At 47.5% G+C, this 27,582-nt stretch overlaps 3 protein-coding genes across 4 annotated transcripts; 1 reads left to right on the top strand and 2 right to left on the bottom strand.

Annotated features, from left to right (window-relative positions):
* Positions 1-108: 108 nt before the first annotated feature.
* Positions 109-10,344, bottom strand: acox1 (acyl-CoA oxidase 1, palmitoyl). 2 transcript variants are annotated; one of them, XM_062448358.1, is made up of 14 exons: positions 10,090-10,344; positions 9,229-9,388; positions 8,335-8,495; positions 5,548-5,655; positions 5,224-5,343; positions 4,875-4,990; positions 4,517-4,686; positions 4,113-4,275; positions 3,434-3,624; positions 2,743-2,919; positions 2,379-2,484; positions 1,912-2,055; positions 1,621-1,827; positions 109-1,371 (listed from the first exon to the last, which is right to left on the bottom strand). In XM_062448358.1, the coding sequence occupies exons 1-14, from the start codon at positions 10,196-10,198 to the stop codon at positions 1,321-1,323; spliced, it is 1,983 nt and encodes a 660-aa protein (XP_062304342.1). In that variant the 5' UTR covers positions 10,199-10,344; the 3' UTR covers positions 109-1,320. The 2 variants fall into 2 exon arrangements, with proteins under 2 accessions (XP_062304342.1, XP_062304341.1); XM_062448357.1 differs by lacking the exon at positions 8,335-8,495 and adding an exon at positions 6,617-6,777.
* A 13-nt stretch (positions 10,345-10,357) lies between these two features.
* On the top strand, positions 10,358-11,394 carry ten1 (TEN1 subunit of CST complex). The gene is made up of 3 exons (XM_062448474.1): positions 10,358-10,573; positions 10,664-10,821; positions 10,942-11,394. The coding sequence occupies exons 1-3, from the start codon at positions 10,485-10,487 to the stop codon at positions 11,088-11,090; spliced, it is 396 nt and encodes a 131-aa protein (XP_062304458.1). The 5' UTR covers positions 10,358-10,484; the 3' UTR covers positions 11,091-11,394.
* A 345-nt stretch (positions 11,395-11,739) lies between these two features.
* On the bottom strand, positions 11,740-24,888 carry evpla (envoplakin a). The gene is made up of 22 exons (XM_062448322.1): positions 24,682-24,888; positions 21,577-21,676; positions 21,313-21,467; positions 20,954-21,077; positions 20,553-20,684; positions 20,302-20,343; positions 20,027-20,188; positions 19,712-19,819; positions 19,485-19,580; positions 19,271-19,381; positions 18,975-19,121; positions 18,538-18,689; positions 18,326-18,423; positions 17,956-18,128; positions 17,407-17,585; positions 17,119-17,257; positions 16,580-16,773; positions 16,290-16,440; positions 16,125-16,208; positions 15,887-15,994; positions 15,690-15,782; positions 11,740-15,590 (listed from the first exon to the last, which is right to left on the bottom strand). Exons 1-22 carry the CDS (start codon positions 24,732-24,734, stop codon positions 12,192-12,194), a joined length of 6,000 nt encoding a protein of 1,999 aa, XP_062304306.1. The 5' UTR covers positions 24,735-24,888; the 3' UTR covers positions 11,740-12,191.
* Between the last annotated feature and the right edge of the window lie 2,694 nt (positions 24,889-27,582).

Here is a 27,582-nt window from a genome sequence, read left to right as displayed (position 1 = left end):
GGCAATAAATTTGACCCTGCAAGTCTGTCTTTGACTTAATTAGGCCATCTAGTGGTTACATCATAATACACTCCAAACATAATGATAAACCAACATCATAAGCATAATCATATTTCATATTTTATTAACTACAAGATCATCTTACAGCAATGACTTCCAAGCAATTACAAATCATCAATTGACAAAATCACTTCATAAGGAATTGTATACATTATATGAGGTCAAATGAGTACAAAGAAACAAAAAATGGTTCAGCCATATAAATCATACTATATCTGTAAAACATCAGTTCATATGATCCATAGAAGGGTTATGTCAACAAGGATGGAAAGTAAAGTAAAGGAACTGTGAGAGAACATTATGTTAATGTCTGTATTCCAAGTTCAAGTTCAAGGCAAGTTCCTCAGGCACATAAGATTTACACCGAAACGATCACTGATTGTGTTGAACTTCACCCAGGTAACCAAGATGTTGTAACTGGGAAAAAAAGTGTCAATTATCAGAGTCAATGAAAAGTTATAAAATACAACTCTTTTTTGGACAGATTCCTACTTATTCTGAATCCTCTTAAAACATCATCGGGCCATCTTAATGTATGTAGCCTATTCCTGAATGCCATTCAAACCCCACATTGCAGGGCAATCCTCAGGCATACATTAGTGGTTGTACGAGTAGAAGAACAAAAAGGCCTCTTTATTTACCACAACCAATGTCACTGTTGTGCATATTGCATGGACAGTACCGGTAACACCACCAGAAGAAGTTCTCTCTGAAACATTTTCTTTTTTTACCAACTTCTCACACTCTCATTCACTCTCTCTGACACATACATACAAAATGTATCTTAATTACATTCATTACTGTTCACTATGCTTCTATCATAGTGTTAATACAAGGGAACTCTTAGCAGCCAATCCTTAAAATTGGGATCCAATACGGTCACTTCTTTAATGATTCACTCTTACCCAGAGTTCTAACGGATTCTACAAATTCTCAGCATCTGAGAGATTTATACAGTAATATTCATGATTTCAAACAGCGTGATTAGATGACAAGGATTGATTATTGGTTAAGATTAAGAATGGAGAAACCCTTATGCTTTTTCACACACCTTCCTGTCGACTCGTGTTCTCAATGCACCTGCAGGACAGTGTGGCAAAGATCCACTTGAAAAAGTAGAATTAGAAAGGATTTCATCCAGAAGAATAACTGATTACCGAGAGTATTTTGATTTCCATTGTTGAGTTAGTTGACTGTTAGACTACTTCCCACTCCTCAGGTCATAGCCGGGGGTCAGGGGGTCAGGGTTGAGAGGTCAGCTCACAACTTAGACTGCAGGGGCTTCAGGTATTTGTGGTACGAATCATGAACCTAAGGGAAGACGTGAAAGACAAAAAAAAAAAAAAAAAAACTTGTTAGCATACATTCCTCAGGTTAATTCTGATTTGGTTTCTCCTGTTCAAGACTGGCCTTCCATCACCTGGGTTTACTGTTGCCGTCTCTGACACTGACAACTAGAGCTTCCCTAAATTCCACTCCCTTCAACCGAAACAGGAATTCTTCGTTGCTACCCCCCTTGTATCCCTGGCTGACCCCACCCTGACCCCGTGGTGTCCTCACCTCGGTGCGGTTGAGCGGCGACCTGCGGGCCCACTCGAACATGTTCTCGTAGACCTGGCCGTCGTAGCGTCCCAGGACCGAGTTGAGCATCTGGTCGCGGTAGTCGTAGGCGTCCACCAGCGCCACGGCGTTGGGCCTCAGCTGGGCCAGCAGCTCCTTCACACGCTGGTTCGCCTGGTTCACCTGGGGCACGCTCAGCAGGTCCGCCTGGAGGGGGGGGGGGGGGGGGAGAAATGTCACCTCAGCAGAGAGGCATGTGTGCAGGGGGGGATGAGGGGTTGCCACGGTTACCTGCAGGAAGTCCCCGGAGTGCAGGGTGATGCCGTGCAGGGCGTACAGCAGAGCCAGGCTGCTGAGGACCGAGTGCACGCCGGTGTCCCCGATCTCCCCCAGCTTGGCTGCAAACAGCTTCACCACTACATAGTGACAGTGGGCCTGGGAGAGGGGAGGAGCGAGAGAGACAGAGGAGAAAGAGAGTTAGAGAGGAGGGGGGGAGAGATAAGGAGGGGAGACCGAGTGAGAGAAGGGGGGGAGGGGGGAGAGAGAGAGAGAGAGGAGAAAGAGAATTAGACAGGAGGGGAGGAGAGAGAGAGACAGAGGAGAAAGAGAGTTAGACAGGAGGGGAGGAGAGAGAGAGACAGAGGAGAAAGAGAGTTAGACAGGAGGGGGGGGGGGGGGAGAGATAAGGAGGGGAGACCGAGTGAGAGAAGGGGGGTAGGGGGGAGAGAGAGAGAGAAAGTTCCTGGAGGTGGACTTACGTCTGAGGCTCTGACCAGGTCTATGGAGCTGCGGTTCCAGGCGTCCTCCTGACTCCTCCTCTGCTGCAGCTCCTGCTGGATACTCTTAGCTGCCAGCTCCACCAACCTACACACACACACCAGTGAGTACAGCATAACATACTGAGTTACCTCTCATTCGATCTTCAACCCCCTCACTTCCTAATCTCTCCATTGTTTCCTCTTCACTTCCCCTCAACCCTTACAACCTGCTCCCCTCTCTCTCTCCCCTCTCTCTCTCCTCTCTCTCTCCTCTCTCTCTCCTCTCTCTCTCCTCTCTCTCCTCTCTCTCTCCTCTCTCTCTCTCCTCTCTCTCTCCTCTCTCTCTCTCTCCCCTCCATCTTACTTGGCGGCCCGCAGCTTGTACACCTCCACCAGGCTGGCCAGGTCGTTGATGTTGACCACGGTGGGGCGGGCTGACACGGACTGGGGCTGCACCCTGCGCTCTGATTCGTTGAGGTAGGACACGATGCCGCTCAGCTGTTGGCCCCCCCGCGCCTGCCGGTAGCACTTCATCAAGTACCTGTGTGTACACACAAACACAGTGTAAACACACGCTCACACACACACACACAGTATAAAAGACACACTCCATGTATCCAAATGGCTGTACTTGCAAGAACAGTCAGATGCACATGTTTGCAGGCCTATAATCACTGGGACATGAACACTGACAGGATAGTCGTGTTAAGTGTGGTTTTTTTGGTTCCCTTGTCCCTTTTGGTTCCCTTGCCGCTGTGGGTTTCACTCTTAGTCATTCATAACAGGTACTTTTGACTCTGCATTCCAGCGAAAATGACAACTGCTGACAAGCAGTCCAATTTGACACAATATGGTTTTTTCAGCATTAGACACTGAGCAAGTATTGGGTGTCCAATTACATCGAAGGGATCGTGGTTCACTGACGTAGGAATGTGTCATTCGCGGGCGTCAATGTGTGTGTGTGTGTGTGTGAGAGTGAGAGAGAGAGAGAGAGAGAGAGAGAGAGAGAGAGATGGAGAGAGATGCGTGTGTGAGATAGAACCCGGCGCGTGTACCTGGCGGTCTGCAGCATCATGACTGTGTTCTCCCCCTCGTAGGTGCAAGTGGGGGTGAAGGTGACGTAGATGTCCGGCAGGCCGCTGCTGCGCGAGTAGCCGTGGCCGCCACACGACATGCGGCACACCTCGATGCCCGCGTTGGCCGTCCACGTGGTGAAGGCCTTGAGGCCCGCGGAGAGGGCGTGGAGCTGGGGGGGAGGGGAGGGTTAGGTCACTACATTACACTATCACAGCATATAGACTTTGAGGAAAGTAGCTGTATGAAGTCATTCGGTTCTGAACCCCGTTAGTACAGGTGCTCCTGGCACCTGGACAGCCTCGGTTACAGGAGGGGAGGGGTTCTGAACCCGTTAGTACAGGTGTACCTGGCACCTGGACAGCCTGGGTTACAGGAGGGCAGGGGTTCTGAACCCGTTAGTACAGGTGTTCCTGGCGCCTGGACAGCCTCGGTTACAGGAGGGCAGGGGTTCTGAACCCGTTAGTACAGGTGTTCATGGCGCCTGGACAGCCTCGGTTACAGGAGGGCAGGGGTTCTGAACCCGTTAGTACAGGTGTTCCTGGCACCTGGAAAGCCTCGGTTACAGGAGGGCAGGGGTTCTGAACCCGTTAGTACAGGTGTTCCTGGCGCCTGGACAGCCTCGGTTACAGGAGGGGAGGCCGGACGGTGAGGGGTTACCTCGGGCAGCTCACTGAAGTCCCCGTGGCTGATGTCCCCGGTGATGCGGTGGTACGTCTGGTTCATGTACTGGCCCACGAAGTGGAAGGCGTAGGCCGTGGCCAGCAGAGGCAACAGCTTGTGCTGCTGGGTCTGGTAGTCCAGGATCTGGGGCTCTGGTTCCCTGGGGGGAGGAGGGGAGGGGGAGATGGGGTGAGGGAGGATGGATGCACACAGATAAAACATAAAAAAGCCTTTTTGATGCCTGGGGCTTTTGTGATGGCGAACAGAGGCTGGTGTATGCGTGTGTGTACCTATTGTCTGTGTGCGTGCATACATTTCCTCATGAATGCATCCCTCTGTGGCCAGTGTGCATGAATGAAAGTGCGCGTGCTGCCCCCCCCCCCCCCCCCCGCGTCGCTTACCCCGCGCGGATCTCCGACTGGTGTCGGACCACGCTGTAGCGCACGGCGATGGTGCAGGCCTTGGAGAGGGCGCGGGACGACTCGCCCACGATCATGGAGCGGATGAAGACCATGGTGCCGTACGTCAGCTTGGAGCTGGGGGGCTTCACGTACGTACCGTCTGGCTCCACCTGGTGGCGGGGAAGGGGACACACACACACACACTCAGCCAGTCTGGGCGGAGCAACGCAACTCAAACCGCACACAAAATATGGCGCGCGCACACACACACGCAGCATCGCAAGAATACGAGAACTCGTGCTGGATTCCCCCCCCAGTGTCCCGGCGAATCGGTTGATCGGGAACACGGTGGCCCCACCTTGGCAAATTTCATCAGCATGTTCTCCCGAGGGATCCGCACGTTCTCCAGCTTCAGGTAGCCGTTGTCGACCTCGTCGAAGCCGAACTTGGGTCCGATGTCGCCGACCACAACACCTGGGAGAGACAAGAGAGAGAGAGGTAGAGAGAGAGAGAGGTAGAGAAAGAGGTAGAGAGAGAGAGATGTAGAGAGAGGTAGAGAGAGAGAGAGAGAGAGGTAGCGAGAGAGAGGTAGAGAGAGCGAGCGCGAGAGACGGAGAGAGAGAGAACAGTATACCCAGAGTCACATACAGACGGGGCCAGAGACGTTCATCCACGCCCACTCACAGACGCAGGCTGAGAGGGTGTACCTGGCAGGGGCATGTGGGTGCCCATGCTGCGGATGGCCACGATGAACGCATGCAGGCCGTGGCTCTTGCCCTGGGTGTGAAGCTGGGCCAGCACTATGGCGTGGTTGGATGTCTTACCCACTGAGAAAGGTGTTGAGAGAGAAGGAGAGGTGGGGAGGGAGAGGGGGAGAGAGAGAGAGAGAACATAAAAAGAGGAACCCCATAGATATTGTGTGTCAGTAACACCCTACGCCGTTGTATTCACGGTTCACATTTCCAAAAATGAAAGCACGACGTCTGTGGCATTCCAGGTGACGGAAGATCGGCACGTGCACGCGCGCTTACGTCCGCCGGGCCACCACTTGATGGAGGTGACAGTGGGGCTGTTCATGACAAACTCCTGGGTGGCGGGGTCGTAGGTCGCCGTGGTCTCCAGCCCGCGGAGGTGGGTGCCTAGGCGACAGGAGACACACGATGGAACAGCCAAACACACACAGAAAAAAAACACAAGTTATGCATATTATCACTGAGGTACCATAGAGGTTCAAGGCATTATATTTTGCAGCACTGGGAAAAGTACTGGCTATTGGATGGATCGGGACTACACTACATAGTAGGACTAAACAGCCACGAAGAAAGTATAACACTGTGGCAGAACATGGAGCGTGAGCTCTTGAAGGTGTTTGACAGATCTCCAAATAACAACAACCAAGCCTATCGAAAACCACGACACAAACTCTCGTTGTTATGCATGGAATGTGCGGGGCCCACGCAGCAAAGAGGTTTTTGTGGGTCAAAATGGCCGCCAGGACCGTTTTAGAACTTCTCCCCGGGGGGAGAGGACAATAGGGGGACGTGCGGAAGGGGCTCGTGCTGCCTTTAGGGGCAGGAGGCCTCTGAGGGCTGTGCGGGCGAGCATGCACGTTCACCATGGCTGGCGGCCACATGGCGTGAGAGCCAGGAGGAGAGGCGAGTTCCAGTTTGACAGGAATGCAAAGCTCTACAGCCACACTCGCAAAGCGTTTGCAAGATATTTGAACTCTTTTAGTCAAATGAGTTCAAGCTTAACCCTAATTTAACCCTGAACGGAATCGAACCCACTTTCAAAAGACACAGCAAGATTTGGGTTCCAGTAGGGGTCTTTAAAAGGCATGGCTGGTTTCCTAGCCCAACACTCCATTGGTCAGCCATTACACGACACCTGACAACAGATGGAGGTGCGTGCTGATGTTCCCCCAATGGAGGTTTTAAGGTGCAACGCCATAAAGTCTCGGGCGAATCATACTGCTCCACAGAAGACCCACGCAAACGTGCTCGTTGAGCGAGGGGAGGGGGGCGGGGGTGTGAAAGCCACAAACAAAGGTTCGGGATCGAGGCCGGGAGGGGGGGGGGGGGGTTGGCACGTTCTTCATACCGTGCCCGATCTCCGTCTGCGCGTAGGTGCCGATGATCTCCAGGTTCCAGGCAGGCATGAAGAGGGCATCCATCTGCTCGGGCGTGGCCTGGTTGAGCAGCGTGGGCAGGAACATTCCCAGGTGGAGGTCCAGGGGCTCGGGGCGCCCGCGGTGCACGCAGCTGGGGCAGCGGCAGGGAGGAGGAATGGAGGGAATGAGGGAGTTTGGAGAGGCCATGCACAGAGAAGGTAGAGCCAGGGTTCGAGGTTCAGGCCCCACCCCATCGAGTATCACAGAACGTGTTTGACATTTGGGAGAAGTGTTAAAGAAGGGGGGGGGGGGGGTGTTAGTAGAGGAGGGGGGGGGCATTGAGAGTGACAGATGAAGGGGCGAGTAAACATGCGGCAAGGAGAGACAAGAGAAACATACAAAAACACAGGTGAGATAGTCATGCAAATTAATTAGGCTAGGTGCTGATTTCGAAAACTCTTTTTGGAACCTTGAATCAAGAAAAGATTATTATTTCATTTGTATTCTCAAACAAGCAGATGACTCAATGTTCCAACATCTTCAGATTCCAGGCTTTACAAGTTAAACGTTTCATTGCTTGAAGTCATTGCTAATTAGGGCAATGACTTAAGTACTAAAAGCCACGTGGATATTAATATGGGACAGGTTTAGGCATTTTTGGTGAGGGTAACAAGCTGCTATATGGACTGTGCTGAACCAGACCCACTCTACAAATACTGACCACAGTGGTCAGCTACATCAAGCACCATCTAAAAGCTGACCCCTGACCATTCCCAAGAGAGCCATATTGTCTGATAATAAAACCAACAGTATTACGCACTGTTACAAAACCTCAACAAAATAGCACAAACATTATATTCTATCCCACGAGACAGGTTGCAATAGGAAATGATTTCAACGCTGTGTCAACAACAAAAAGGCGAGAGACATGTTTATCAGTTTTAGGCCGGCTAAGCGACCTTGGTGACAGTCGGATGTCATTTTAAACTATGAAGATAAATAAAAACCTACCAGTGTCAGTGTTCACAGAACAGATGACCCCTCTGCAGAAGTTAGGTTAATCATTTGTAAAAGAGGGAGTCTACGGAAGATATGGAGACATACGGAGTAACAGGGAGGGAGAATCAAGAGGTGATTGGACGACAAAGCTCCTGGACATTAGAAACTTCCAGAGAGAAAAGAGGAGAAGCGTGAGAAAGCACGGGAAGGGATGAAAACAGACTAGACAAGGAGGCTCTTTGAGACGTGACTGAGCCCGTCTCCTTGAGAACTCTTTTCTTTCAGAGGAGGAGCTTGTTTTGGCTTTCTATTCATTCTTAGATAGCAGCGCGGGCCGTTTGTGTGACTCCATAAACAGAATGATGTGTCTATCAAGCCACCTTGCAGACACTAGATGTTCCGTTCAAAAGTCAAACGACGACTCATCGAATACAAAGAGGTTTGCGGTTTTCCCTACAAGGGAATTCCAACCACTGTGATCCGTCAAACACCTCTAAGAGACACACACTGACCACCTCGTGCTCGTGGACTAAACACAATCATGTATGAAAACATCCACTCAAAGGAGTTCCTTCCAACGCCACCTACACCCAAGTATTATATCAAACATATCAATGGCTGTGGTTCTATAAACCTAGGCGAGGGGTGCGGTGTAAAGTAAGACAGTCGTTCAGTAGAGGGGTTCCCTGGGAGGGGCTGACTGACTGACCGTGGCCCATCTCTGTCTGGGCGTAGGTGCCCAGGACCTTGAATGACTCGGCCAAGGGGACCCACTTCTGGAGCTGCTGTGGGTCACACTGGGAATACAGGGTGGGCAAGAACATGACAAAGTGCAGCCCCAGGGCCTCCTGGTAGTGGCTCCGTGCCACGCTGAGGGGAGAGGGGGGGGGGGGGGGGGGGGTACAGACAGGAATGACAAAACTGACCAGGGCAGACACCTGGCTGTAGGTACAAACTGGAGCCTGGAGGAAGAGTCAGTTTACCTATGGACACGTTCTGTATTCATTTCGGTGGGGATGCTAATTGCTAAATGAGATGCAGCCTAGGTCGCCCTTTGGCCCGGTTTACCTTCCGTTTTCCCCTTTGCTCCACTTGGAGAGAAGGCAGCGTCCTGCAGTGCCCTCCGTGACTCAACAGCTGCATGGCAGTGTCAAGAGTACGCCCCATAGGCCTCAACAATCTCACTAACTGCAGGTCACTGCACTGCTGCAGGTTATTGTACTAGCTATTATACTGCATTTCCATTGGTTGAAAATAGATAAACTGTGTGATAAGTAACATCAAGGACATCCTGAATTCCTTGTAATATGACAAGGCAATGTTTGACTTGTTATCCATGGTGGACATTGACATGGGATATTGGGAGAGCTAAATTGTAAACCAGGTGAAATGTTTTGACAAGTGTTTGACAGTTGAAAGTACCACAGCATCTTAAGGATCCCACCACACCATGTCATTTTGAAACCAGAACCTTTGAATGAGATCCATGAACAAATCAATAAAAGTGGATGATAATGTGACAGGTGTTGTTCATCAATGGCTACAAATGATGACTCCCCCTCGTTATTGGCTGTCAATCCAGCCCCGTTCTGCCTCGTCTCACCTCTTGTAGCAGTAGATTTCCTCCGGGTCGGAGATGCCATACTCCCGTAGCTTCAGGATCATTTGAGCGCTCTTCTTCACTGCCGCGTCATATCGCTCGCTCCTGGACAGGAAGTTCAGGTCTTCATGCTGAAAGTCTGGGTCGTTTATCACCAGTGTCTCTGTAACAGAAGTATGCAAAAAAGCCCATAGTCTGCTGTAGGTCTGGTAGGCATTAGGTTACATCTGAAAACAATTGAGGTCTATGCTGACTTAGTCTGTTGCAATTATTGCTTGGCAAGAGACTAGATACATTTTTGGAGAATTTCATTGCTAGATAAGTACATCCTAATATTAACTACATCTAATAAGTCATTAATAACACATACAGAAACATGTGCTAGTACCGTAAGCGCTTAATAGCTACAGAAAGTGGTCCAACTTTCTGTTTACTATTGCTAAACATTTCCAGAAATCAGAAACAATATGACCAAAGAAATCACTAAGCTAAGCTTATTTCACTGCATAGGACTTCCAGGAAAGCTGCGTTGCTTTCATTCCACGTGTGTGACACTGATGTGTTACTTTGCTAGTTACCGTTAGCTTTTGGTTAAAGTGGGCTAGATAAAGTCTACAGAACGTTATGGTTTGTTGTAGCGTAGCTAACAAACCATCTAGCCAAGCATGTGTTTACAGACTACAATGTTGACTACAATGTTAACAACGCAACATATAGCTGGGTAGCTATAGCTCTAACTAACTGCATCGCTGATATTCAGTAACTGAAAGTTTCATAACAGTACGCACTTGCTCATTGTTATTAGAGCTAGCTCTCTAGCCTACTGTACACTGATTAGCAGGAGCAAGGTGCCTGAAAACTCACCAATTTCTCTCCTCCTTCGGGTCTTTTCAGGACTGCCGTCCAGGATAGACGTGAGTATCTCGACGTTAAAAGTTGCATTTTCCCGTTCTTTACGTATGTCTGGATTCATGGCTGACTTGTTTAGGCTAACACTGCCGAAGGTGAACGTATCATGCAGTCAATGATCTACGCGTACATAAGTGTATCCTAAAACGTCGCAACTAACGCTAGCTTAGGCCTGGCTGTATTTATGATGACAAAACTGTACCCACTTCCTTGCTGGCCAAGAGGGCGGGTTCAATAATCACATGATATAGTATTGACTCTACTGCCGCCATCATTTAAGTTCCTGTAAAGTAAAGGAACAAAAATAATCCAGCACTCGCTTGCCACTTTTGACCGTCCTCGGGCGAGAGATGCTGCCTGCTGCTGCAATCTTTCGTTTTCCTTGGGAGATCCAGTCTGGTGTAGTGAAAGAGGGAGACTCAGTACGAACATTTGGCAGGTGAGATGAGATCTTCTGAGTGCGTCCATGGCAGGCTGTTTCATTTGATTGCGCCCTGTCATCATTCACTACATCGTTTTTATTTTCCAGGTTGGTATGTTACCAACCAGAAGAATCAAAGGCAACGCTATCGGCTCAGCATGGCTCAAAACAGCACCATCTTGTTGTCCAAACTACATTTGTGGAGCCCTTCGACTCCATAATTGGAGCTCAGTACATAGTTCTCGGAGAGATAGAAAATGCAGAGGGTAAAGATAAGCCCTTACTGTTACTAAATCTATCAATGGACACAACTTTGGAAAACATGTATGACTGTGAATGTTTATTCAACATATTTAGCTTATTATCTTTCTCGATCAACACAACAGATGGTGTCGTTATGGTCCGAGCCCGTGTTCTGAACTGTGTTGACGGGGTGAACCTTGCCCTTCTACAGAGGGCCATCGACGTACAGAGGACCTACTTCACAGAAAGAAGGGACAATGAATCTAATGCTCACACAAATGCTCCACCCTGATCTGAGCCTCATCCACGGAGATGAAAACAGACTACATCTTGGTGGCTTCACCATCTAATGACTTGGCTCTCTCTGTTACTTAAAACTGATGGATGGATAGTTTCTTTTCTGACATCAAGTGTTATCCTTGTATTATACGATAACATTTACAAAATGACTGTTACATGGTGATGTTTTTAATAACATCCGTCAAAGAGCTATGGAGTGAACATATTGAGTGGTGATGTTAAGAGGCATGACAAGTTAATGTAATTATGTTGATCTCCTATCATGCATAATAAACAATATGCCTGTTGATTTTGAATATCAGTGTGTTTTATAAAGACCTCAAAATACAAGCACATTGTTCAGATGAACGGCAGGACCATAACAGTGTTTGTCATTCGATATCAGTTCAGGAACCACACTCTCTTCCTCCTGAACCATTCACAGTGGATTTACTGAATGTTGGAACTGGAACACAAAGTGGGTCATGAAGGATCGCTTTACTGTCATAGATCATAGAGGAGTGATAAGTGATATGAATTTCACGTTCTCAGGAATAACAATTTTCCTTGTCATGTGGCATTTTAGTCTAAGATGTATATGTGGTTTTTCCCTAGTATTATTATGTACCACATTATACATGGAAAACCCACACACAATGTGATTGTATTTAACCTTTAATATATATTATTGATAGTGTCAAACAAGGCTTGAGTTTAAAGTGAACATAGTGGGAAAGCCCTAGAGTATATTTAGATACAGACAAACAAATTAGGTTAATAAGGTTAATAGCATTGCACCATGGCCCAATATCCACAATATCAAGGATAAGAGAAGTAACCTACGTGATCATTCTGTCTAAGTTTTTTTTAAATTAGTTCAAAAATATATCTGCCCACCTCATACAAGTTTAGTAAACAAAAGCAACTCAGCAGCGAATCATCTCGGTGTACAGTGAGCTTTGCTCTATTTGGCAGACATTTTCCTGAGACAGAAATGTACATCGTCACACTTACAGTCAATCATAATCATTACAACGTTTATACATTTAGAATACAGCTTCACATTAATCACCCAAAAGACAAGAGTACCCTCCAAACGCTGTAAACAGATCTACTAATTGCCATAAGAGTATCGATGAGGAGTATAGGAAGGGTAGCCAGACTCTTTGGAAGAAGCTGGTAGCATAGAAAGGCCTGACTGGGGGTCTGTCTTACAACGAGCCATGGCTTGCTTATAGCTGATCTTCTCGTGTGTGAGCGGATCCACAATCTCTTTGGCGTAGTTGGTGTCAGCCTGTAGCTCTCTCATCATGGAGCTGTCGATCATTTTGGCTCCGATTGCTTCCACTATATCCACTCGTCCAGTGTTGGGCACCACCAGCCCTCCGGTCAGGTGTTGGGCCTCCATGTAACGCATGGCGGTCTCCTTGGGCATCCAGCCTTTCTGGACAGCCTCTCCCACTGACAAACACTCCCTGGTTATTGGGTCTTCTATTCCAGTGAAGGCCTTCTGGGCATTGAGAAGCCTTTGTAGTTGACTGCTCTCAATGAGGCCCCTTTCTGAAGCCTTGTGGACAGAGAATCTTTCATTGTTGGTGATATCAATGATGCCACCTGTGGCAGCCTGCGCTTCTAGCAGGCGCTGGGCAGTGGTGGAGTCGATCAGCCGGCGCATCGCAGCACTGCGTATTGTGTAACAGGTGCTGGTGTTTGTATCCATGATTCCAGCAATAGGATAGATTTCCTGGGCGGCGGAGGGCTTTTTGGGCGAAGCAGAGTTCAGAGCGGATGTGGCCTTTGGGGTGATGGAGTTGAATTGGGGCTGTTTTTCTTTCTCACCTGCCACAAGCAGGGCAAACTCTGAAATAGGCATTTTCCCATCTTTGTATTTTTGCAGATCACTTTGGGTTAGCTTTCCGTCCCTCAGGGCATTTTTGATGGAGTACTGTTTGCCGCTCTTGCGGTCCTGCAGCACAGAGGTTTCCCCATCACGTCCCTTGGAAGTAATTTCTTCCCAATCACATTCTAGTTCTTGCAGGTGGATGTACTGGGTCCGGTCAATCAGCCCCTGCAGGTAAGCATCGTAAGGTGACATATCCTTGCCTGTCTCAGGATCTAAGATGGTGATTTTCGTTGAAACGTTTGTCTCCCTTGTCCGAGTGTCAGCTTTGTCCTCCTTATCCAGGACAGTCTGAAGCTCTTTGATGGTGATGTTTCTCGAGTGGATCTGGTCTTTTTCATCTAGGATTTCTCTCTCCAGACGGTGCATGTCGGACTCCATCTTGAGGCTTTTCTGCCTGTTCACCTGGCTTCTCTCGCTCATCATTTTGGTTTGCTGCTGGAACGAAACGCTGACGTCCTGCCTCTCGGACTCCAGTTTCTTCAGCTCCCGGCTGATGTCGTCCTTCTCCCTCTGCAAGGCATCCCTCTGCAGAACGAGAGTGGTCTCCTCTCGTGAACTACTCGACTTGGTGCTCTGCAGGATGTTTAGTTTGTCGGAGAGACGTCGGATTTGCTCTTCCAGATCTTGCCTGGCGTACTTCTCCTGGTTGACCTGATCTCTCAGACGGTCTCTCTCGGCCTCCACAGCCTGGTCCTTCTCGACCCGGACCACCTCTTTATACACCGTCCTCTCGCCGGCCTTCTCTCTCTGGAGAAGTTCGAGCCTGACGTTGAGGTTCCGGATGTCCCTCTGATAACGGAGGATGTCGTTGGTTTCCTTATCCATGTCCGAGCGAAGACCGTTGGTCATTCTCTCCAGCTTGGGGTCTCTCTCCACCTTTAAGACCTCCTCTATGACGATGCTCTCCTCGACAGGGGGCGGGGCGTTCTCCAGCTCGTTGATGCGCACTTTGGTCGCTTTCAGCTCCGACTCCACTTGAATCTTCTTCTGACGTTCGTCGCTCTCTCTCAAGAGCCTCTCTTTCTCCTCCAGCAAGGTTTTCAGTTGCTGCACTTCGAGTTCTACCTTCCGCCGAGATTTCACCGCCTCGTCCAGGGTCGTCCCAAGCTTGTCATGCTCTACCCTCTGTCGGGGGTCTTTCTGTAGGCGCATCACTTCCTGGACTACAACTTTCTCCTCAGGCTTCTGTCTCTCCAGTAGAAGGTACTTGTTCTGCAGGTCGAACACCATCTCCTCTGTGGTGCGACGCAGTTGGGTCTCTTCGCGAACCTCCTTTCTGAGGCGGTCAGCTTCTTTCTCCAAAAGTGGGTCGTCCTCGTACTTGATGACCTCTCTGGCCACAAGCTTTGTCTCCACCTTTGACTTCTCTGCCTTCCACTGGTCCCTTTCCTTTCTGGCAAGGCTCAGCTCATCCAAAACAGTGTTGTAAGTGTGGTGCAGAGTGTTCAACTGGTCGTTGAGCCTCTGGATCTCTCGGATGTTCTCAGGGCTTCTCTCCTCTTTCACCACTTCCTGGAGGACCTCCTTCAGTTCGACCTTGGGCTTCTGGGAACGTAGGGTGTTCCGATCAGTTGTGACGACAGTGATCTCCTTCTCCAATTTGGAACGCAGTTTGCTGGCGTCCTGCAGTTCCTTCTTCAGGCGGGTTATTTCGGCCTCTGTGGTCGGGTCGATCCTGTAGATCTCGTTGACGATTTCTTTGACCTCCACTTTGGGTTTCAAATTCTGCACCTCTGCGTATCGACTTTGGAGTGATTTCAGCTCGTTGGCGAGACTGCTGTTCTGAACCTTTTCCTCCTCGATTTCCGTACGTACTTTCTTTGATTCCTTGATGAGCTCGGGGTCTTGCTCAATCTTCTTTATCTCCCGGGTCACAACCTTAGGCTCTATGGTGGGAATGATTCTCTCCAGTGCATTGATCTGGCTTCGTGTCTGGAAGATCTCGTTGTTGATCGTCTTGATCTTTTTGTCCTCTTCTGAGATTTCCACAGAAAATGTTTGCACTGCTTTGACCATCTCTGGATCCTTTTCCACTTTCACAACCTCTTTTCTCACAATTCTTTCCTTGATGGTTGGCCTCTTTGCCTGAAGAACAGTGACTTCTGTCTTCATCTGAATGGTTTCCTCACGCACCACATTATCTTCATCCTTCATCTTGGATATTTCATCTTTCAACTTGGCCGCCTCTACATCCAACTGAGGATCTCTCTCAAATTCGGTCACCTCTCTCGTCACCAATCTGGGCACTGCATTTTTGAGGGAATCCCCTTGGGTGAGGATTTTATTGTTGACCACTTCAACCTCGCCCTGAATACTGCTGCGCTTCAGAGCCTCTTTGTGTATTTCGTTCTGCATGTCCAGTAGTTCGGCCTCTAATTTAGGGTCACGGTAGTATTGCAGAACTTCCTTCTCCTCAATCCGCTCCACCCCTCTACGACTCTTCAAAGAGACCATTCTGCTCTTGAAGGTTTTCAGGTCGTTCTCAGCATGAGTGCACCTATCCAGTTCCTCAGCCAGCTCTTTGTTCAGGGTATCTATTTCCTCCACGCTTTTTTGTTGCCTTTCAAGATGCACCTGTTGCTGGGCTACCTGTTGGACCGTCTCTTCATTCTGCAAAAAATGAATGAGTATAATGTAGGACGAGTCTTATAACTTTTGATTCATTCATAATTTATGGGATTTAAAGTAAAAGTGTGGAGTTTAATTTACCTGAACAATCATGTTCTTAGCGAGGGCCATTTGGTTGAGGCGTTGTTTGCGTTCAGCAGCTGTTTCAGCGTAGCAATTGACTAAAGCTTTTTCCTGTAAGATAGAAATAGGAACAGTCAAACCCCTCAGATCTCGACGTTTTACTGATATTTCACTTTTGTTAATCCAGTGATTCAGTCCTAGCTTCGTTGTGTTACCTGTTTCTGCACAGTTTCCGCAAGGGTAGGGGAGGGAAGCTTCTCTGCGTTTTTCGTGCTCTTATCAGCGAGAGTGCTGTTGTATTTACTAGCATTAACCTCATATTCCTGCAAAATAGTCTTATTATTAACATACATGTATATCTGAAATAAATGACTAAGATATACATTGTGATAAATGAACAGCAGCATCCTTCGCACTCTACAGTACAAACACAGTACGAACTACAATGCTTACATTAAGCACATCCTGCAAGTCCTGGGACAGATCAACCACCCTGTGTACATCATCTCCCTTCCTCGTCAGGTCTTCCATCACCCTCTGCAATAAAGGAACAGGTTAGTGATTTCAAACAATCCCGACATAATAAACCACTTAAAAATGTAGCCTCACTGAACACACCTCCTCTGAGCTCTGCTTGGAGTTGATCTGTGATAGGTCATCACTCGGACTGATCTTGTTGTTGGGCAGACTGTTCAGGAAGGAACTCAGGGATTTGTTTGCGCTCTGGAATTCCTGATTCTTAGTCGCAGCCTCTTGCAAGAGGTTCTCTCTAAGAAAATGCAACAGAGAATACATGAATAACAAAATCGCGAGGACATACTCTCATGTCATTTTTGCGAAAAACGAAATCATGCCTGTTTGACATGAATGTGAATAGGATGTTACGCGTGCGATGTCAGCCGTCTCACCTCTCCTTTAGCTGGTTGTTGACGTTAGCGTAGCGGTTCTGCAGCTGTTTCACCTGGGCTCCCTGTTGGCGGATGTCCGGGCAGTACTCTTGGTAGCCCTGCTGGAGGGAACTACACAGCTGCTCTGTGGCCTCCAGGTCCTGTCCCAGCTTCTTCATCTCATCCTGAGAACCTGCCGCCTTCTTACGTAGACTCTAAAGGGGGCACAGTGGGTATATGGGGAGTCAGATGGCTGAGTGGTTATGGAATCGGGCTATTAATCAGTCAATTCCTGGCCGTGCAAAATTACGTTGTGTCCTTGGGCAAGGCACTTCACCCTACTTGCCTCTGGGGGAATGTCCCTGTACTTACTGTAAGTCGCTCTGGATAAGAGCGTCTGCTAAATGACTAAATGTAAATATATTAGGGAAGTCTGGCTTGGATTCGAGTAAAGAAACTGTGTCATCTCTCTTCAGTCGAATCGCATTGAGGTGGTCGTGGTTATTTTTTCATCCATTTTTGACACACAGAATTGTGTCGAGCGATTTGGTGTTGCTGACCTGGACCTCCAGGGTGCGGGCCTGGATGGCGTCAGGGGCGTCAGGGATGGCACCATCTGCACTCAAGTTCTTCTCCAAGTCGGACACAACGCCGTCCACTTTCTTGATCTGACCCATTAAGTTTAGAGATGCATTTGCCCTAGAGTAAAGAGAAGGCTCGAATCATCCTCGGAGCTGTGCTAATGTTAGTTGACATTCCAACTACTGGACCCAACCAAAGAAATACTTGCACTTGTGACCGTGTGTGCGTGTAATCTTTTGCTATGCGTGGAGGCAACAAGTGCTTACTTCTTGGTGTAGAGGTCATTGAGAGCAGCGATGCCATCCTGCTTGTTCTTGGCGGCGTTCAGTTTGAGTGGCAGGGCGGAGGAGGTGGATCCCGCTGACTCCTTGGAGAGCAGAGGCTCCATCTCAGCCTGGGCGGCCATCTTCTGCTGCTCCAGAGCCTTCAGGGCAGCAGATGATTTCTAAAAGACAGGTGAGGTGGTTCGCTCAGTAGGTGACACGTCCAAATTCTGATGCGTTAAATACTTGTTCTGTTCTAGATCATCGGGGAAGCATTTGAAGTAGCGATGTCTGAGTTTCTCTCTCTCTCTCTGTCTCTGTCTCTGTCTCTCTCTCTCTCTCTCTCTCTCTCTCTCTCTCTCTCTCTCTCTCTCTCTCTCTCTCTCTCTCTCTCTCTCTCTCTCTCTCTCTCTCTCTCTCTCTCTCTCTCTCTCTCTCTGTCTGTCTCTGTCTCTGTCTCGGTCTCGGTCTCGGTCTCTCTCTCTCTCTCTCTCTCTCTCTCTCTCTCTCTCTCTCTCTTTATCTCTGTCTCTTTCCATGTCCCCCACTCACCTTCTGTTCCTTCAGCCTGTTGGCCATGTCCGCAGCTGGGTCGTTGCGGTCCAGCGGGGCCCTGAGGCGGCTGAGGATGTCCTGCTCCGCCTGGGCCAGATCTCCATCCAGCTTGTCCAGCTTGCTGTCCAGGGCCACAGCCTTGGGGTTCGGGGGGGCAGAGGATACTTGGACTGCAAGGGGGTGGATGACAATGTCAGGCAGTGTGGTACGACGCAGTCGTGGAACATGGGACTATGTGATATGGAAATACATATTGGTATCAGTGGTCGAGTGAACCTTAGATACAGTAAAGCCTGGAGATTAACGTAAGTTGTCAAAGGAAAGAGAAACAGTTGGTTTGTAGTGTCGATGAGTGATGGATATTCACCTGCTTGCTGGGGCCTGGATAACTCTGTGTTTTGGTTCTTCAGTGAAGCCTGCAGAGCAGCTCTCTTTTTCTTAATGTCCGCTAGTTCGCCACCAAGCCTGAGTACACACACACACACACACACAACTGTAAGCAATATGACACCGGTAGACCCACACATAGTGATGCGAGTGACATCCTGCAGCTGTTCTTCAAATCTTGGATTCCCTCACAGGTCTACTTGGTTGATGGCGTCTGTGTCAGGTGGTGGGATCAGGAAGCAAACTCCTGGAAGGTTTTTAGTTGCCCCGCTGGTGGTCGCCACTTCCCAGTTCTTGTCTGAATTGCTTTTCAGGGTGAACCTGTCCCCACGAGCAGTTTCGGCCTAGGAGAACACAAGGGTCAAAACACAGAATATCAATCAAGTAACCAAACAGAATGCATATGACAGAGATGCAGAAACACCATTGTGTAGAGTACGGCTACAGCAGAGGTCACCTGACATTCTGCTATTCTGATAACAGAATGTCTCTACACTGCTATGTTTTCACAGAAAACATAGAAAATTATCTAAAAATCATCTATACAGGTCAATAAACTCTGACGTGGCTGCTTCAAGTAAACCTGTTGTAGGAATTCAGGTCAAAGGTGAAAGGTCATAATGGTCCACCTTGTCCGTGTTCCAGTCACATAGGGACTCTACAGTGACGGTCTTGCTGGGGGCAGCCCGGCGCAGCTTGAGGGGGGCGATGGTGGTGCTTCTCTTCCTCAGGTCGGCCAGCAGCAGCTCGGCACGCTGGACTGACCTCTCCTCTGCCTGAGGGACAGAAGACAAGAGGACCAAAAAAAAAAGGTTAACAAAGGCTTCGATTTACAACCAAACCTTCTCTTAACTAATTCCCAGGGAAGGATTTCTGTGGTGGTGCTTTACAAATCCACAGGCTTTACGATTCCCCATCGAATTACCTCGAGTTGTAGCAGGATCTGAGAGTTGCTATTTTTGCTGACTGTCTTGGGGTCCAGGGTGGCGTTGAGTTTGGTCAGGGATTCGGAGAGGGTCTCGGTGTCCAGCTGATACTGCAGGAGGACAGGAGGAACCAAGCGTTAGAGGACATCTATCCCATGACAACACCCCGTCAGTGATATCAAGGTCGGGGAAGGCGACAGACGTCTTGTTTACCTTTTTGAAATCCTCCACGTTGTCCAGGTGAGTCTCCTGGCAGATGCACAGGTTGAGGAACTTCTGCCACTCGTTCCTCAAATCGTCCCGCTGAGCCTGGAGAGGGATATCAACCCATCGGAGTCACATCAACGTTCTCCATGGAGGACACACTCTAAGGAGGACTTAGGTGATGGAATGGAAGGTCGGTTTGAGGCCTTCCAAAAAAGGTTTATTGAGTTCAATACCTGAATGGTGGCGCTGGCAGGGTGCTTCAGTTCAACGAGGCGATCTCCGTCATCCTGGAGTCTGTTCACTTCAGTCTCATGGGCCAGAAGGCTGTTGTTCTTGAAGTTCTGATTGAAATTAATTAAAAATATATAAGCTAAAGGTACCAATCGAATGATCTGTCAGTTAGAGTATGTACATGTTGTCTACCCTGTACAGCAGCACCACAAGTGTTTAGAGGAGTTTGTCAAGTAATATCTCTGCCCTTTTTTACCTGATATTTCTTTTAGACCGACCCGTCAACTTTACACTTGCAATGACCCCTGACCCCTCACCTCATACTGCCTGCGTACGTCCGGGGGGTCAATCATTCGGTCGCTCCAGTCCTGTTTCATGATCTTGTTCTGTTCTTCCTCCAGGTAGGCCAGTTCCCTGGTGCAGCCCTGCATGTAGTCGTACAGGCTGTTCAGGTAGTGGCTGCGCCATTTTGAGTTGTCCTGCAAGCAGTAGTTCAAAACAAAAGGTTAGGGTTGTACCTCAGTCAACAGCTTTGAAAACGATACTGTTTAAAAAGGAAAGTAAAATTACTTTAAGCTGTATCAGAACCTACCAAAAGGTTTTTGTATTGTTTCTTAATGGCAACAAACTCCTCCTGAAAAGAGAAACATTTAGCCTTTGATATACATGATTTATTTCACATGAAAAGACCAGTACCACTGGAAACAGAAACGGTTTGTGAATATTCTAAATAACTTAACCAGTGCTACAGATTTTTAATGAAAGGCTACCTTCACCAGCAGTGGCACCACCATGAATTTGACACAAGTAAATGATCCATTTCTCTTAAGGCTGACAGGTTACCTTGGTGCTGGTGGAGTTGGCGCTCAGCTGGGAGCTGTATGCCTCGATCTCCCTGTGGAGGATGTTGTGAGAGGCGATCTGCTTCTTCAAGTCTGTCATGGTGGGCCCGTACTCCTCCGAGTTCACCTCCCTCTGACAAACAAACACACGGACGCCGTTAGCGCGGGACGGACCACAGAGGTTCCCGGCGATGGGAGGCGTTCAGGTGAAGAGGACGGGTTTGTGTTTTTTGCAACGATAAGGAAGAGCTACAGCACTTGACGTCAGCGAACAGAAGTGTACCAGTCAAGTGAGTTGAGAGATAGCACTATTGGGCGTGTCGAGGTCAAACGTTTGATGTGTCCCATGTTTGGTGTAGTGACAACACAGAGGGCTCAGGGAAGCATGGCTTCTGGTCTCACCTGTTTCTGGTTGAGAACCGGAGCCCAGTCGATCCTAGGCATCAGCTCTACGTCATTGACGGGCTCGTACACGTCCCGGTAGAAGGTACAGTCCTTCAGCCACCGTTCATGGAGGTGGCTCACACTGCAACACCAGGAACATGTGCTTTGTTAACATAACATGTTGTGTTCTTTTGTTGTTGTTTATGCAATAAAGCATTGCGCGAATGAAGCCAATGAGGGAAACTAGCTCAAAGCTCCGGAACACAGTTCATTCGGAACGTTCATTCACGCTTCCGTTTCAAAGTGGTTGAGGAACTCAAAGAGTCGCAGGTGGAAGTTTAGATGGCAGCATTCCGTCACTGTGACGCATCACTCACTCGCTCTCGATCTCGCTGCCTTGTGGGTGTTTGTATTTCTTGGCCTTGTCCACGTCGAGGAAGAGGCTTTGCAGCAGGGCCTCCGCCTCTCCCAGTTTGATTGAGACCTCCTTCTGGTGCTGAAAGTCGAGCTCCTTCTTCTCATTCTCTGCGTCCTGGTGGTTTGAAGGGAGACAGGTAAGATGGGAAAAGGTTGTGTGTGTGTGTGTGTGTGTGTGTGTGTGTGTGTGTGTGTGTGTGTGTACGTGTGTTCTTTTTTCTCACTATAGCAAGAAGCTCCTCGGCCTTGAGTACATCTTTTTCCACCAGGTCGGCATTCTTCTGCATCCGCGCCACCAGCAAGGCCAAGTTGTTGGCTTGTGTCCTAAACAGAGGTTAAAGTTCACGGTTAAAATTGTATGCAGACATTCAGCAAGGAACACAGACCCTTGGGGAAACAAAATACAGGGTGCCTGTCACAAAAGTTTGTCTTTCACTGATTTTGAGGACTTGGTCAAAGTAGTAAAGGGTCTTGGTCAAAGTAGTAAACTTTCAGGATGGATACCTGTAAGACAAACAAAGTTATGACCACACTAGCCTGACAATTTAATTGTAGATGACTTTGTTACCTAGAGGACCAAAACCAAATAAAACAACTACACCAAAACTAGAACATTCTAGAGGATTCTAGAATGGCGTTAGGGTTGGTCACTTCCTTCACCCCACCCTTTCCAAAATGCCTGTCATTCCTCAACCACTGACTGACTGTCCTCTTTGTGACTTGCTGGTTGGTAGGGTTTCAGAGTCTACTGAGTTACTGAAGAACAAGGTATTTTAGATCTGAATATTTCCTCATGCACGGTGTCTGTGTAAACGGTCAATGGGCTGTTTTAAATATTTGTTCTTCTATCACATTTAAAAACAAGTGTATGAACATCTAACTTGCACACTCTTGACTTTTGAGGTTATTGCTGTTTAATTGTAACTTGTCTAACTACATGCTCTTATTGTTTTTCCCATTGGGACTTATTTGGTTTTCACAATGTATGCTTCATGTTTGGCTACCCGCAATGTTTGGGACTATCTCGTTGTTATGATCAGGTACCCATGCACTTTTGTAAAACTCTCTCTTGGAAGTCGCTTTGGATAAAAGCGTCTGCTAAATGCATAAATGTATATGTAAAATGTAACTTTATTTATGTTTGACAAAGCACCAATGTGTTCCTGTTCTTGATGTCCAGAACACACTGGAGCACGTATGAACAATAGACCACTGTCACATAGCTGATACTCAGTGACCTATTTCAACACATTGTGAGAGTCACGTAAAGACTCTCTCCTCACACTTTCACTATCGTTAGGTATCCCGCATATATTCACAAGCTTCTTCACATAGCTTCACAAACACTTCATTTCAAATACCCTTGTCTTGCATTCTACGCACAACAAGGAAAGTTAGCAAAGACTTTGAAGGCCAGACCACCCACATTCCAGCCCACGCACTAGACAAGGAATAGATTAATTAAATTGGATGCCAAAAATCTGGAGAGTTCCTTGGGCTTGGTTGTAAATCCACCAGGGGAGTGACAAGGGAATGAGGTAGAATGCTTTCTTGTCCCCTGTGTCCCTTTTCCTCCTGCCTGTCCTTGTCTCTGTGGGACTGGGCAGGAGAGTGTGTGTCTGAGATGGGACCGTGACAAGGGCCTCCCTACTACGTCCAACTCTGCAGGAGAAGGTAGGATCACAACACACACACACACACACCATGGAGCAAATCCACACATTCTTGACACAGTGGAAGGGGGAGGGGACAGAACAGGTGTGTCAGTACAGTGACGACAGAGATGATGGAGGAGTATCTAACCTACTTATCAACCAAGATTGGCTGTTAAGTACTGACGAGTGCCAGAAGAGTACCCCCATTAGAGGGTTCTGTATCTGTATCTGTAGAGGTGGACTGGCCTATCAGCATATAGGAGCATGGGATTTGAAATGTTGTCCATCTAACGTAAAACTAACAAAAACCTCTGAGCGGTTATTGAAAAAATGGATTTAAAACAGTCAACAACCATTTAATATCAATGGCGTGAAGTCACGAACAACAAATTAAAAAACGATGAGACAAAGAAGGGATGTGATCGGCATACGGATGAGCCGGTAGCATGAGGCGGCAGCTGTTGTGGTCTGTTGAGCCGTGGTGTCACCCACGCCCCTATGGCTGGCATCTGACATGGTGGCACAACTGTGACTCACACTGTCAACCGTTCCTTTAATCGCCATCGTCCGTGACGTCTTTCACTGTACAATCATGGTACAAAATGTTTTGATCGCGTGAGACACGAGAATCGTCAAGCCATCGCAGGCGAGTCCATTTAACGCCCCAACGGCTCAATGGGAGGAGAGCAGGCCGTCCCAGAGAAACCAGCTGGATGTGTCTCAGTCACCTTCTGCCCTACCCTGACCCGATTGTCACGCTGTACATCGGTCACCACCCTCACATCTGTTCGTTCTCTCTCCAACCCCCTCTTGTTAAAACTCTCTTTAACTAGTAGAAGGTGAGAGGTTAGGACGTGTCTTACCCTGAGGTAAAACTAAACGATCGGAATCCATAGCCTTTCGCGTTTGCCCAGACAAAGGTTTCATCCACTGCTGTCACATTCATAAAAGTCACTCTCCCTTACCCCAATACAAACACATATTGGTGCCAAATAGTGTTTGTTCCACGCCAGTACGCTCAGGAGATTTAAAAAAAAAATAGACAGAGGTGGCGACAGATTTCTCAATTGAGCGATCTCTCTTCGTGGTTCAACTGCATTGCTAGATAAAGAAGATAAGCGAAAACTTTTTATGTTATCTGTATTCTGGTTGTTTAACAATCTTGGTGCACCACTATGGTTCCCAAGAATGTTGCGGTGACAGTCAAACAACCATACACACACAGATAGTCAAATGAACCAATAGATGGATAAAATTATCACCTTCAAATCTCAAGTTACTGTCACCTTTCAAATAATTATTGTTGGCTTGACAATCCTAAAACAGCCACATTTATGCTTACACACAAACATTTCTTGAGAGCCTCAGACCTCAGAAATGCTGTTCCAGGCTCACCCATGTTTACAAAGCAAATTTGAGCTCAGGACACACAGTGAAAGCCTTGGTAGGCATCCGGTAACCTTTAGGGCTAAACACTAATCGATTTGCCTGAATACACATTAACCACAAATGCCTCCAACCCAGAGGTTTGCGATTTTGAGTTGAAAGAAAGAGAACAACAGTCCTCACAGGGAATACGGCACAGTTCCGAGTTCAGGAAGAGAAGGAGAGAGAGAAACAGGAGTGAAGAGCGAGACAGGACTGTGATAAGACTCCAGGTCCCTGAAGACTCACTTGCTGATCTTGCCGGACACCTTCAGTGTGTCGCTGTCCTTTTTCTTAAACATCCTCAGGGTCGGTCTTGCGTGGAGTCTTTCCACAAAACTCTGATACAGTTTTCTACCTCTCCCTCAGGCTTCCAGTCACGCTCTGTCAGGGAGACACACACACAAGCTCCCTTGCTTCTCTTTTCTGTGTGTGCTGTGCTTGTCAGCGCAGTGTAAAAAGTGGAGCTGTCCCCTGGGCCACTCCCAAAGTAACAGGTGTGTCTCCACCCAGGCTTCAACCTGGTTCAGCTGGACCGGGCAGACCTGTTCCACACACTCCTCCTCCTCCTCCTCCCCCCTCCCTCCCTCCCTCCCTCCCTCCCTCCCTCCCTCCCTCCCTCCCCTCCTCCTGCAGTCCAGACCTTCTTCCTCATCACATCTGTCACTCAGAGGGTGCTACAGGTATCTGAAATGACTATGGACATGCAATCCTTAAAGATGTTTGGAGACATTGTGTTTGTGGGATATTGTGCATGTGGATATGGAGAAAATACTGTAAACAGTGAAAGAATATCCTGACTAATCTAAAACGCTGTAGAAAACCGTGAATGGGGATTCATATCAGATGTCAAACCTTCACCTAGAAAAGTACATATGGTTTTCTATTTAAATATCAAATTAAATATTTTATTCTTAAAACATACCTCATATAATATACAGTTAAACTGGCAAAAAAAACAATATGTTATTGGAAGAAGGATGAAAGCAAATAACACAATTTAATTTAATCTGAAATAATAATTATACCCTGAGGAATAAAAACCCAATAAAACATCCAAACCTTTTTTTCACAATCATGGGGGGGATGTGAACCCTAACCCTTAAAGGTGACGTGTGGGCCTACCAAGCACACAGTCATAGCTGAAGTGAGAGTTGATCACAAGTGTCAAACCCACAAAGATTCATTCATACATACATGGATGACAACATGACATTAGAAGCGAATGCCAAAACGGAAACATTGTCCTCACGCAGGATTAGGGCGTCTCTAAGCATAGCAACGATGGGAGATGCAGAAGAATGCGGCAGGGCGGCTTTCATTGCGACAGAGTGTAGGTTGAGAGCTCACACATTTGATATGCTCACATTTAAAAGTGCACTTCCAAAAAGAGCCCTGACTTTGTACATTTCCAGTGAGTACAGAGTACTGCAATCCTCATCAAATAAATCCTCAGCGTCTTCTGTAAGGTTGTGCCAACGATGCCTTTAAATGCTAATTATGGTATTGTTGGCATATTTTCTATGTAAAACATAGCCTTTTGTCCCATGAATTGAATTGACCTGGAACTACATTGTGTCTACCTGGAAAACCAGTCCACGAACAAACGCCTAATCCTACCTAATCCCAAATGGTGATCCTCCTAATTCTCCCTCCCTGGGAATTTTTGTACATATTAGTCCTACAGGATGGGACCGATTATCAGTTTCAAGCAGGGATACTAAAGTATCTCTTGGCCTCACACAGTCAGGTGACACAGCACATCTCCAGGGCCCTGAAGGCACACATACTCTAGGTGAGGGTGGGTCGTACCAACTGGAGGGGAGGGCCCAGCAGGCGGATGCCAACTGGACTGGAAAACCTTATTTGGCTTAATGTTCCTATGGCAACACATTTCTTTGTAACAGGAAGGAAAAGCATAAACAAAAACATCGGAAACGTTGAGTGGGAGGGTTGGCCTAATACACGGACATCTGCAGGTTAGAACTTGACGCCATGGTTGTCTCGTTTGAGGAAGAAACGTTGGTTGATGGAGGGTATAGGTTGGTCAAAAGGTCGCAGGTTCAAATCCTCCCTGGATTGCATCTTGCTTTAATAAAAAACATCAGCTAAATTGATCAAATAGGTTATATTTTAGGATGAACAAATCTGATTCGTGACCATTTCACCCTGCCCTTCCATCCACACAAAGATTAACTGATTATGAAAACAGACGATCTCAGTGGTATTCGACAGGTGTCTGGAGTAAGGTGGAATGTGTCCTGTAAGAGCCAGTAACCACAGAGCTTCACTACAGACACCAACTAAATACTTCAGCTAGGAATGCTGGGATTTACACAACAGGTATCCCTCGTCTTATTGGCTAGGAGGTGCAGCGCTAGCATGTAGCATTCCCACACCCATCTGGGAGTGGAAACAACAAACAAGATTCATATTGTACTCACACACCCAACAAAGGCATCCCATACACTCCTCACACACCCACACACTCGAGAAAGACAGCACCCAGAGATCACAAACCTTTGTCTTTGCATCTGTGGTCATGGGCAGAAACAGGGCTGGCTTCAGAACTACAGTATCTAATTAGAAGATGCCTTTCAGGGTTGCATGACATCACAAGAGTTCACAAGGCCACAACAATGCCATCCATATTCACGTCACACGTAAGGCTGCACAATTTCTGTGGCGACAGGAAAACGACGACAAATTGTGATAGCCGAATAAAAGGACACCAGTCATGTTTGGCGCGAATGTGTCTCGTTTAATTAGAAGCCTGGAAACCAAATCATCACGTCATTTTATAATCCTTTTTCATTCTTTCGGTATATATATATATTTCATTGTTTCTCACGTTTACAGAAATCATTCTCTTGGGCTTCTTTGGGTTTTTAATGTGTGGAACTATTCCAACACACATCTAAACCCAAACCCTGTTTAATATATCACAATGTGAAGGAAAAAATAATTAACAAATTAATTAATAAGACTAAAAAGGACTATTAAGGACAATAATTAGTCACATGAAAAACAAAACTTAAAAACGTTGGTTTCTAGAGACAGGACAAGAGGCTGAACAGATGTAAACCTGTACATCTCGAGTCAGATGGCAGATTCAGATGTGAGATGAAACTAACTGGCTTCGGTCCAGTA

This window comes from Osmerus eperlanus, chromosome 22 (assembly GCF_963692335.1).
Source record: "Osmerus eperlanus chromosome 22, fOsmEpe2.1, whole genome shotgun sequence".
NCBI lineage: Eukaryota > Metazoa > Chordata > Actinopteri > Osmeriformes > Osmeridae > Osmerus > Osmerus eperlanus.
This window is presented reverse-complemented; position numbering and strand designations above follow the sequence as displayed.

Excerpts from the sequence above, each read along its gene's own strand:
- evpla (XM_062448322.1), bottom strand. The coding sequence starts at position 24,734 with ATGTTTAAGAAAAAGGACAGCGACACACTGAAGGTGTCCGGCAAGATC. Across the intron at positions 20,685-20,953 it reads CGGTTCTCAACCAGAAACAG|AGGGAGGTGAACTCGGAGGA; the intron begins GTGAGACCAGAA and ends TTTGTTTGTCAG. Across the intron at positions 20,344-20,552 it reads CCAACTCCACCAGCACCAAG|GAGGAGTTTGTTGCCATTAA; the intron begins GTAACCTGTCAG and ends TTCTCTTTTCAG.
- ten1 (XM_062448474.1), top strand. The coding sequence starts at position 10,485 with ATGCTGCCTGCTGCTGCAATCTTTCGTTTTCCTTGGGAGATCCAGTCT. Across the intron at positions 10,574-10,663 it reads TCAGTACGAACATTTGGCAG|GTTGGTATGTTACCAACCAG; the intron begins GTGAGATGAGAT and ends TTTATTTTCCAG. Across the intron at positions 10,822-10,941 it reads AGAGATAGAAAATGCAGAGG|ATGGTGTCGTTATGGTCCGA; the intron begins GTAAAGATAAGC and ends TCAACACAACAG.
- acox1 (XM_062448358.1), bottom strand. The coding sequence starts at position 10,198 with ATGAATCCAGACATACGTAAAGAACGGGAAAATGCAACTTTTAACGTC. Across the intron at positions 2,920-3,433 it reads ATGATGCTGCAGACCGCCAG|GTACTTGATGAAGTGCTACC; the intron begins GTACACGCGCCG and ends GTGTACACACAG. Across the intron at positions 2,485-2,742 it reads TACAAGCTGCGGGCCGCCAA|GTTGGTGGAGCTGGCAGCTA; the intron begins GTAAGATGGAGG and ends GTGTGTGTGTAG.